This window comes from Lytechinus pictus, chromosome 10 (genome assembly GCF_037042905.1).
Source record: "Lytechinus pictus isolate F3 Inbred chromosome 10, Lp3.0, whole genome shotgun sequence".
Lineage (NCBI taxonomy): Eukaryota > Metazoa > Echinodermata > Echinoidea > Temnopleuroida > Toxopneustidae > Lytechinus > Lytechinus pictus.
In genome coordinates, this window is record NC_087254.1 from 31,997,856 (window position 1) to 32,010,101 (window position 12,246).

The 12,246-nt window shown below is 35.7% G+C and overlaps 2 protein-coding genes across 5 annotated transcripts in view; both read right to left on the reverse strand.

Annotated features, from left to right (window-relative positions):
* The window catches only part of LOC129269483 (transient receptor potential cation channel subfamily A member 1-like), a 44,288-nt gene extending 40,995 nt beyond the window's left edge, over nt 1-3,293 (reverse strand). The window contains exons 1-3 of the mRNA XM_054906986.2: nt 3,105-3,293; nt 1,471-2,352; nt 250-409 (exon numbers count right to left, since the gene is read on the reverse strand). Of these exons, the coding sequence (XP_054762961.2) occupies nt 250-409; nt 1,471-2,262 (952 nt within the window). The 5' untranslated portion in view covers nt 2,263-2,352; nt 3,105-3,293. The remainder of the gene's footprint in view (nt 1-249; nt 410-1,470; nt 2,353-3,104) is intronic.
* A 5,391-nt stretch (nt 3,294-8,684) lies between these two features.
* Nucleotides 8,685-12,246, reverse strand: part of LOC129269484 (inactive rhomboid protein 1-like) — a 34,685-nt gene continuing 31,123 nt past the window's right edge. For all 4 annotated transcript variants that reach the window (XM_064105839.1, XM_064105838.1, XM_064105836.1 and 1 more), the window contains exon 15: nt 8,685-11,525. In XM_064105839.1, coding sequence (XP_063961909.1) covers nt 11,082-11,525 — 444 coding nt within the window. In that variant the 3' untranslated portion in view covers nt 8,685-11,081. The remainder of the gene's footprint in view (nt 11,526-12,246) is intronic.

The window sequence follows — 12,246 nt, forward strand, 5'->3', positions numbered from 1 at the left end:
TCCTAATTTCGATAATGAATCAATTTGATTATTCAATATACAAAACAAAATTTCTATGATATATGTAACGTGACGACAAAAAAATAAGTCCAAATTTATTTCAATAATAAATAAATAAATAAATAATCAATCAATTATTAAATCAATATGTACAAAATCAAAAGTAAGAATGAAATAAAAACAAATCAACAGTATCATCTGGTCATCAAGATATAATTTTTTTTTTCAAAGTAACGAGTAAAAACTCACATGCGCCTCTCTTGAGTAACTCCCGTGCAATGATATCTCGATTATGAATAGCAGCATGGTGTAAAAGAGAGAGATTATTCTTGTCCAATTTATTCAAACTGAAGTAGCTGTTTTGGTCTAGAATATTCAATACATCAAAGAGATCATCATCCCTTATTGCCTGAAAGAGATAGAAAATGCAATATTTGTTCTATGTATATACAGCTTTAAAGATGCTTCGTTCTTCATTTACGTTCTATCTTTATGTTCGCATTCTTCATAGGCATGATAGATAAAGTGGCTGAAATAAAGAGCAATACTGCTATTTATCATATATGGCCATTGCTCATTGTTTTTAGATAGGAGTAATATTTCACTAATTGGTTGGTGTTGATAAAAAAAAAAAATACATCGTTTATAAAAAGAAAAGGAAAAATATAATGAAAGAACTTATAAATTGCAAAATAGAATATGCAGTGATAATGATTCAAGTACATGCATATACGTGATGACGTATATGACGTCACAAACATTTACACTAAAGTACTTGCTTAATACCTGTTTTTTTTTCAACTAATAAACCATAAAGTTGTTAAACTGAAACCAAAGTGTGCATGGACCTAGCGATAGGAACACAACAGAACAATAGGTTCTCAATCACCGTTTCATATCCAAATTGCTTCAAAGAAATTTATACAGGGGGATCAAACTTTGTGTACCAGATGTGAGTTAAAGTATCAAATCCTAATTCACTTCTAATATAGGGAATATGAACATGACGCATGCCTTGCAATGCTCAAGATTGACGTGACGAATAGAAAATGTGACAAGTCATTGTGAAGTGACACTGTACTTAAATATAATTGAATGCAGTTGCAGCAAACACAGCTATAAACAAAACTCTGTGAAATCGGGAAATTTTGGTAATATCTCAAAAATTAAAAAAAGTCTTCCAAAATCGTTTGGCACGTATTTTTTTAAATTTATACATACAGACACATGGGTGATAATTTGATTGGATTCTGGATGAACTCATTTCGAATTCCTTACCACAACTGGTATTTATCATTATCCAACAATCATGTCTTACATTTCCGTCCGATCTGAGACTAACGAGAAATGTCACGAAGTTAGAATCTTACGGTTTCTATGTGATATCTATTTCATAAAAAAATAATATTTCGCTTAATCTATTTATCAAAATATGATGAAGAAACAGAAATGAATTCTGTATTTACTTACCTCAGTCAAGTTAACTATGAGAGCCGGTGAATAGACTCTATTCAACCTGTTGTTCTTCGTTGTTTTCTGGATCTTTGACTTAACATCCTTCAAGAACCCATCTTTAGTCTTCTTGACCTTTTCTATGTGATCATAGTCGATAGTACGAGAATCAGTATGACCATCGATATCATCAAACCCTTCATTCACCTCAGATGTGTCAAATCTATCTTGATCTGTATCAAGGAGTGATCCTTTACCTATGAAACTAATCGACATGCGATTTCTTTTCATAAGATCGAATCGCGAAACCTTCCTGCCCCTGCTTTCCATTTCTTGGTTTAGAATCATCTGCCGTTTGAAGGATTTGGCGTCGCGCTTCCTGTCCAAAACTTCCTTGGTGTCCAAGTTCGAGAATCTGATTGTCTTCGTCGGCAGGGTGTCCGAAGGCGGTTGGGGATTTGACTCGGTGTTGAAATCATTGAGAGATATCTCGTCGTGTTTTTCCACTTTCCCTCTCCGGTTGGACATCTTCAACTGCATCCCAGAAGCGCTCGTCAGCGTATCAATAGTCGATACGTCGTCATCGAAGACTTCATTCACGCCGCTTCCATGAAGAGGATTTGACGAAGAAACCCGTTTCGACGGGCTTATCGAGCTGACTCCGACAGTAGGGTTTGCATTGTCATGGTCGCCATACGTCATATCGTTGATGTTTAGATCAGAATCGCTGCTCGATGCGGTGATGTTCATCGTACCTTTTGACCTTCCTTTGTGTCGCAGAATAGACTTATGCTCATTTTTCTTGTACATGTTTGGTGATGGAGAAGACACTACCAACGGATTACTTCATCATCTTCCAATCACGGATACTCATCTTAGTATCAAGGTGGAGAGGTCTACCTATTTTATCAAAACAACAGAAGAAAGGGTTGGTCAACTTGGCAAACACGGACTAATTTTGCATGGATAATGGTAGTAAAATTGAACCACAAAAAGCAACTAGGATTTCGAGGCACATAAAATTAAAATCTTCAAATCACTTAAAATCAAAATAAAGATTTTTTTTCTCTCTTAACAAGTTTATTTGGTAACTTATCTTACAAATATAGTAAGCTAAAAAATGATAAATTATACCGGAAACAATCAAACCATTCCATGTTTCATAAATAATACCGAACAACAATATACGCTGTTATTATTATTTGATTGGAGTCCCGACCAAATGAATTCTCATGTGAAATCGCAAAATAAGTTGACTAAAATACGTCTTTGTGCATTATCAACCACGTCATATTACAGGTCTAGGACATGCAGTCTCATAAGAAACTGGAAAAGTGATCAACACGTACTTTTGAGGGATTTACTAAAAGTTAAATTGATAAACTAATATTGTAATCAATATATATGAAGGGTTGAACCAAAAAACCTTAAGAGAGGCTTTGTTAAGTTGCCTCCAGGCTCCTCGGATACCCCCCCCCAAACATCCTTGCGTTGACCCACGGGACATCACTTCACCAAAGATGCATCAAATCTGATCAAGAAACGTTTAAGAACCAGCTCGGTGTGATCTTGCTGCATTGTTTATTTATGATATTTCGTCACATATACCATGATCACTTGAAGAAAAGAAATATACATAGGTCAAGACTTACCATTAACAATTCAAATGACTTATCCAGCATGTCCAGGACTTTGAGATATCGCTATGACCCCATGAAAGAGAAAACATCCATATGAAGGTACGAAAAAAAGCACACTCTACTTTGAATGGTGCAAGTAGTTGGAAAGGACTTTTATTTAATAGCAGTGAGCCAGAACTTTGATAGGCGGGCCTATGGAATGACAAAAGATGATCGCATTAAGTGGAAAGAGGTTGATCATCTGACAAGACTTTTCTCAGTCGAATGGTTGCAAATTCCAATGCCCTTGCTGTTATGTTAATACCACACAGTTATACAATGATTTAGAAGGAATAACAATCCAGACATAACAAAAGAATGAGACTCACACGTACACTAACAAAACGACCGAATTTAAGGGCAAATGCCGCGTATACAGGATATGAGGGGGAGGGGTACAGGATCATGCAGAGATTGCTTTTAAAAATCTTAAAAACGAAACAGTAAAAAAAAATTGATTCTCCCAACAGAAAGGGACGAATTTCATTGTGTCTTCGAAATCCGACAAGGTCGTATCACTCGAGACATCCCTTACTTCCTATAAACACCAAAATGTAGGCCTAACTCTTTAACCGTCTTCACACTGGCCGCAAACACCGCTACAATACCGGGACTGCCCCCCCCCCCGGGGGGGGGGGGACAGGAGAGGGGGCACTAGCTTCCATTGACGAGTGGATACCATGCGCGACCAAGGGGTCTCGAAAAGCACCCTAAACAAGTATTTTCCGTATTCTGAAAGTGCACCCCTTAACATTTAAGTATTGGCGTGTGAACCCTACCTTTAACAAGTATTGGAAACAAAACGATACCCTTGGCAAGTATTCCCTGAATTGAACCCCTAAACAAGTACAGCGATTTTAATTGTTTTACCTTTACCTTCATCATGGGTTTAGTCCGGCCAAACCGCCAACACCTCGCGCAAGTCGGACTCTCATAAACACGTATACCCCGTCTTAACAGACACTTTTCTAACTGCCCTACCCCGATAAAAGCAGGGCGAAAGAAATCCCCCTTTCCTGTTAAGACGCTCCCACTGGGAGAAAAGCAGACTGTAGTGTTAGGGCAAAAAGTACATCCTTTAACATTTTAGTATTTTTTATAACCTCGCAAATTCCACCCTAAATACGCAGCTTTTCTAGCGAAAAAGATACCCTTTTTTCATTATTTTAGTGTTTAAGGACGTTCCACAGTTATGTTTGTGCGCATTATGATCTGCGCATAATTTACACTCTGCGCGCTGACGTCACAGTGGATGAACAGGTGATTAATTAGCTGCGGGTATGAGCTGATTTTTCTCATCTTCTGCACTTTAACTGCAGATCCGCTGCGTTATTTCATAAAGCTTAAAAATTGAATTATTCCATGGACCATTCAAAAAAAAATTCTCTACAATTTCAAAATACTTTACTCTGCAGTGCTGCGTAGAATCACGAATATTACCCCGAGTTTGAATAAATGGTAGAGTGGTTTTGATTTTTTCTTCGCATAGATACAAAGCATTCGGCGCATTTTTGGTGTTTTAAAAAGCACATTTGCTCTGATAAAAATGCTAATAGTTTAAAAACAAGCACATGAACCTCTATTTTTTAATGTTTGTACCTCTTAGGTATACCTTCCTCTACAACTCTGCAAATTTTGGTGAAAATGACATGGATTTTGAATAAAATGCAGCATTTATTGTACGTTTGTAGTTTGTTACTGAAATTTCAAATTTTTTAGATTGGGATTTTGTTATCTTTTACGCCATTTTTAAGAACTGACAGTGCTGTTAAACTAAAAATTGCAAACAAATAACACTATAAATAGATTCTCCATTCTAATTATACAATTATTAACTCTCTTGCGAAATTTGATGACTTTTTCATGTATTTTGACTAAGTAATATAGGTTTAAACTCATTGTAGTAATCTTGGGCGGTCTAAAAATGCCAAATTCTTTTTGAATGTGCAATTCTTAAGAACATCAATTTGGGTGAACTTTGAAGCTCTATAGCAAAAAATCAAGCACATGGACCAATGTTAATTTTTGCATATTTCGAATATTAAGGTTCTAAAGTATCTATGTGCAAAGTTTGGTGAAAATGACATGGATTTCACTTTAACTGTGGAACGTCCTTAAGACACCCTTATTACGTTACGTACGTATACTTGCCCTATCTTGAAAAAGACATCCCTTTATGTGTTTTTTTTTTGGTCGCGCATGGTATCCACTCGTCAATGGGCCCCCGGGGACTGTCCCGAGATTGTAGCGGTGTGAATTCTCGAACCTGCAATAAACCAAGGAGATAGAGTGATATCTCCTTGAATAAACTACCTCGAGATAACCTCGCCTCGCTATAACCAAGGAGATATCATATCTCCTTGCTATAACTCAAGTCATAGTAATAGCGCGACTGTCGCGTTGTTTCTTCAGTGTGAAGGTACACCGCTACAACACCGGGATAATAAACCACTTGCTTAAGTTTACTGTAATGTGGGGGCGTCATGGTCTAGTGGTTAAGACTCTCGTCTTTCAATATGAAGGACGTGGGTTCGATTCCCCCTCAAATATTTCCGGTGTGTCAAAGTCGGGTCACTCACGGGATCACTAGCCTACACGTGTTTTGTTATGGAGGTCATAAAAATCACCTGCTGCAGTGTGAATCATTAAATTTATCCCGGGATTTTGCCGGGATAACTTTTCTACTGTGATTTCGTTTATAGCGGGTTTATAGCTGCGTCGCCGTCCCGCGACAGCACCGGGATAAATTTGAAAACCAGCGTGAAGACGGTATCAGTCAATCGTTTTCTCATTGTTTTGTTGCCCATTTCATAGCTATGCTCTCTCGTGACTGTGTCTTTGTGACCCCCCCCCCCCCTCTCTCTCTCTCGAAGCATTCATTTGATGGAAAAAAAAATCGCAATGAAGATAACATCATTATCATATGCCACAAAGGATTGTCTACTCTCTAATGATTCAGTACGATTTTGACGTGGTAAATGTTTGCCTTTGGATAATAATGTGTCATTCTTTGATGTGTCGGTTTCCTTCTAATCATCGCAATTAATGATTCCAGGGGCCAGGTTCATAAATGTTTACAATTATTGTAAGTTTGTCGTTGAATGGAATCCTTTAGTTTATTGGCTGCTACGTCTTGTTACCACCGTATAAGCAATTCACAAAAAAGAACTGACAAGTAAAAAGTTTATTCACCCCCTCCCCTAGATCCGCCTCGCTCCTTACGCTGCAAAACATTATGTATAATCCTCCCCAAAATCCGTCGACGGAGGAGCCATTGTAAATAATAATGGTTATATAAATTCAACATTCAACCTTTACTTGAACAGGCTTCTTGATCGAAAGAATACAGGGTTTTTCTGACTATTCGAGTTACCATAAAACCGAGCTTTTCTAGATAAGGCTTATCCTATTGTAAGATTACTTTAAGTCGTGATTAAATCAAAGAAAATGAGATTATTATACAGCTATGTATGAGAGACAGCAAAAACAGTGATGATAGAAAATCAGCATTCATATTATAAATTCCACTCCAACATACTGATACAAGGTTTATTAAAAAAGAATGATGAAATCATCCTCAACGAGAAATTAAACAAACCGTCTAGGAAGTAATTTAAGAAAGCTTGAGTGTTTGTAGTGGCATCCTCGGGGCATTTTGATAGCTAGGGAGAAACGCCGACCATAGTGTGACATAATTTTTCACAATTTAAGAACAGGATTAATACAGGGAGGACAATACACTTTCTATACTAAACTGTTTTTTAATCCGTCGTGCATCGTGGAAACAAAAGCTCCTGAGTTTTATATTTCCCCCTGTATTTTCCAGACTTGTTGTCTATTTCTCACTCATTCGTAAATGTATGCCTATCACCACGATCATGTGACTTCTTATCCAGTCTAGACATTTAGTCCAAGAAAAATAAGGTTTTATCTCAAGCAAATTTCAATAATATCCTTCAGAATAGTTTGAGGTACATAAAGATTGAAGACTACTCGCCACAATACATAGTGAAACTAGTCTCATTATTTCAGACTCTGCATTATGCACTATGCAAAATGTGAAAACCAAAGGTCTGTGCCTGCAGACTACTTGATAAAAACCAAATCATATACTACAGGCCTATAGATACATTTTATGAAACATCGTAGACAATAAACAAAAAGAAAATGAGAAGGTGAAGACACAATGTTTTTCTTCCAAAAGCTGGAAACGTATTTATTTACAAAGTAAAAGTAATTGCACAGTTTCAATTTTTATATAATACATTAAAATATGACAATAACCATATAAATATCTTAACAATGCATAATCATGTTTATCTTATAAAAACTATTTGAACAGTTAAAAATATTACAGTTCTTACATTTTCATGAATCAATTAAAATTGATCTATACAGTATAGTATTTTTTTCCTACAGAATTGTATGATTTTTTTTATTAATTACAAATCATGAATTTCATTTTCTCTGGCTCAAATTTGCAACCTGAGATTAATTTAAACAAAAAAAATCACTGACCCAAGCGATGGTATATAATGTAAACAGCACCAAAAGATTGTAAACCCTTGATTTAAACATAATCAGTAGCACAATAGTTAAGAAAGTAACTAAAAAAGGCGTCCAACAGTTCTGATTGGCCAAAATTTCTCTTAACATTATGTCTTGTAAATAAAGATTTAAATAAAGATTTTGGATGTAGTGGAAACAAAATGCAATGTGCTAAAAAAAATCTTTGAGTCCACTCTCAGAAAAACTAACACAATACTACACATATTCTTGCAATAAAGCAAGTTTGATGGCAAACTGCTGAAAATACCAGGAGTTTTTTGTCACATGACCAGTCAACTCCTGATTAAGAGTTACACGTATACAGGTTGCCTTATAACGTATCTGAACAAACCCAAGAGAAAAGATTAGAATTACTTAAGAAATAAAATCTCCCCTTTATGGTATTTTGTATAAAAAGAAAAACTATATTCCATCTACCACTGATTTGATGATCGTAACAATATTAATACATCAAGATATCACAATAAGAGGGTCTCGTAGAACAGTAAATTGTAACTGAAGGCAAATATGAAATGACACATACTTTAGATGGCAAATCAATTCTTACTTCTGTTGAATGAAGGAGACTATCATATACTTGCCAATTCATAATCAATTGCTAATTTACAATCAATAGCAAATCTTATGACTGATATTTTTGAAAATGTCTTCCAATTGATTGCAAACTTCTTGCAATGTACCCTTCGACGTTATACTTGGTAGAGGAACATCCAACATTCTGGAATGGAATCAAACTGTTTTTGCTTTAACCTATGGACTTCTGGAAACTGCATTTCCCATAGACTTTGTACATACCAATCAGTTCCAGAAGGTAAAGAGCTATTCTTATTAAAAGTAAACAAATTCAATCGTTGATTGGCTAAATCAATAACCAATTTGTTCATCTCTTTTTGATATTTGTGTGTGCATCTTAACAATTCAAAAGACATGTCAACAGCTTTTAGTTTTGGGTTAAGATTAACAGCAGGATCTAATAGAATTAAAAAAAGAGAATATGGGTAAGGTTTTATGTAGTGCTTCAATGTACAGGAATTCCATGGGAGCAACATGATGTATTTATCTAGCAGTTGTCAATAATGAAATTGAGATTAAACACAGAACAGTCAAAGAAATTAGTTATGGCAACATTTTTAGTGCAGTTATTAGAAAAAGATATAAAAAATATCACTAATTTCCATTGTAGATGATCATTAAAAAAAAATGGAATTGGAAGTGGGAAGTGTCTAAATGAGTCAACTCTATGCATGAGAAAATTAACACACAAAAAATCAGTAATAAAATGGACTCCAAACAACTTGGTGAGTTTCATAACACAGTGAAGGAAGAATATAGAACATGAGAAAATGATTATCTAGATTACATCAAGAACACATGATAAAAACTACAAATAGCAGTGAAAAATATAACAACTTAGGATTGCAACACAATGTAGAAAAAAAATTTATTGTGAAATTAAAAGTATAATTGACACATATACAAAAGTGACAATGATCAAGTAATAAAATTGTCCAATGGCAACAATCAAGATAAAATATTTTTGGACCTTTTGGTAAATTAAACATTATCTCACAATTGTTAGAAACAACTTTGCACAAATCAATATGTGTTTTGTCCTCTAACAAATAAAAAATATTGAAGTATGAGGTTAAAAAAATTAGGGAGTTTGCAATAGTTGGAAATGCACATCATTCCAGTCTTGTCTGCGATATATTGGATATCATTTCTGTACTTAAAAACAACTGCACAGTCCTAAAGCTTTCATAACTTATCATCTAAAAACAATTAAAAACAGACAACTACATTTCATGATCATTGCATTCATGTTATGGGGCAAGCTTACACATTAGTGTGTATTTGAATTCAAGAATTATCGTTAAAAATTGTTAAAATTCTAGCTTGACAAAACATGAAATAATTGCTTTTTCACGTTTGATGATTGGCATTAAAAAAAGTTTGCCCCCATTAAAAAACTTTGGATAAACATTTTACTGTTTTTTAAATGGATTTCAATGTACACACACATCAAGAATTTGTTCTTTTAAAAAATGCAGATGTAGATAACAGATGCAGATTAAATACATTTGCTACAAGAATACAATGCACTTAAGAAGATTTCAAATTGTATTCATTGCTATCATAAAGGGAATAATCCAAATTCATTAACTTTAAAAAAAAAATTTAATCCCCAGCTTTCAATATCATATCAAAGTATAAAATTAGTCATATATTACCTATGAGCCAGATGCCTCCCATGTGATTACTGTTTTCTTTTATGAAATAACTAAATGATTTTTAAGAGGGTCTATCCTTTTTCTGTGTTATTATGTAGTACCATACATAACTCAGCTAATAAAAAAACTTTTTAACATGTCAGTGTTCTCTAAGGACTGATTTGTCGTTAGTAAGACAAATCACATAAACAATGTTGTTTGTAAGAAAGAACACATAAACAATGGGTGTTCGATTCTTATCTGAATTACATGTTCTCTTAAAAATGATACAATGAGTACACATTGATGAGAGACATGACATGATAAAGATGAGAGCTGACATGACACACGAGGGCAGCAGGCACTTATAACAAATAAAATGCATAATACCCAGTATTCAAAGGATACACCTTTGATGTACCCTCATGAGAACATCAAATAGGAATGGTTCACTAAATACTGAATCGTTCATCTTCGTAACCAGTTTTTGTTGTCATGACAACCATCTTGTCGAATACATCTTGAGAGTTACACTCATTTCATATATAATCTATAAAGTACATGTGCTGGGATTTAGTAAGTAGTTGTAATCCACATGCACAAATAACAATGACAAAAGACTATCAATATCTGCAAGAACAGTCCAGTGCCTTCCACTTTTTAGTGTGCAGATGATACTGGTCACAGAAGATAAATGTCTCTTGGCCATCAGATGGGAGAGTTTTAAGGACAGCCATACACAGAACTGTGGCAAGATAATGTTCATTTTCTGCAAGTGATGGCATTGATGGCTCAAGCTTACAGTCATTACACCAATCGCCTCTGCAGGAACACCGTGATCTCAGGATCATGTCCAGATGGGATCGATGGATCAAGACAAGCTTTGGAGAAACCACTACAGGAGATGATATCAACAAGCCTGATGAAGATAAGGATCTAAGGACCCATGTTTGATAGGTAAAGAGAATAGTCAAAGACATCTCTTGGTCTTCATACTGTCAGCAAGGCTCATGGTACATTGGAATCTCAGTGACATCCAGTTCCAACAAGCCAAGAGGCATAACCAGACACCCCTGGTCATGAGTAACAGCTTATCATGATCCAAGCATTACTGTTTCAGAGATAGGAACCTCTATAAGTTACAATATCAATGGCACATCACATCTCACCATTACATATTCCCTGGTACTCCGGTTTCCTCAAACCTGACGTCCATATCATTACAAAAGTCTTCCGTGATGGGCACGCAGTTGAAATACTGAAACCACCACCACCAATCGGTGATAGGGCGGACATAGAAGAGGACGAAGCCTAGCGAGAAGAACCCAACCAGGAGCACGGAACACACTACCATCTGGATACGCTTGCGGTTGCGGTCAAACTCCCCAAAGCAGATGTAAGGTAAGAAGATGAAGGAGAGGAAGATGCCGCAGATGAAACCACCCAGATGGGCGAAGTTGTCGATCCATGGCAGGAGACCTAGTACAAAGAGCACCATGATGATGGCTAACAGCTTGACAAGGGCCAGGCCAGGGTTCCGCAGGATCTGCCAGTTCTGGAAGACTTCAACAACTAGACATGCAAGGAGACCAAACTGGGCTCCCGCAGGACCAACCTACGAAAGAAAGGAAGAATGAAGATGAAAATCTGTGAGGCTACAATAGATTAAACCTCTCACTTGGTGATTCAACTTGTACAGACAGAATCAATACTTACACAGGTATAATTGTGATGATCATTTTAACGCATATCAAAGCAACATAAATACAAAGACCTTGCCTAACGGCAGAAGTGCCATTGTGGGAACAGAGAGAATTCTCTGGTGGGTATCAAATCCAAGAACCTCACATTTAACGACAGTTACATTATTGGCTACACAATTCTACAGTTATGTCATTGGCAATGGTGAAAACTGTTGAATACAAGCAAACCCCTGATATGTTTAGAACTAGAACGTCAGTTGTTTGTTGGAGTGAGACCTTTCTTCTTTTTCTTCTTTCACAAGCATTAATGGCAAACTGAATGGTTTGTTAAATTATGTGGTCCATAACTGTTTATCAAGGAATCTTAACATGAAGCATTTCTTCCTCCTGGAGCAAGCAAATTCTTATAATTCCCTACCCTGTCAGAATTTTTTTCTAGATGCCTGCATATCAATGTCATTTTGCAAAATTCAAATTATTTTTAACCAAGAAATTTTCAATTTATATCATACTTAATCCAAGCGAATTGAAATGCAATGAAATTGTGAAAGTAAACTCAAAGAATTTCCCTTCTAGAAGCAAAATTTAGTAAACAGCAAAACATGCAGAATCTGTGTATAAAGACCATGCATG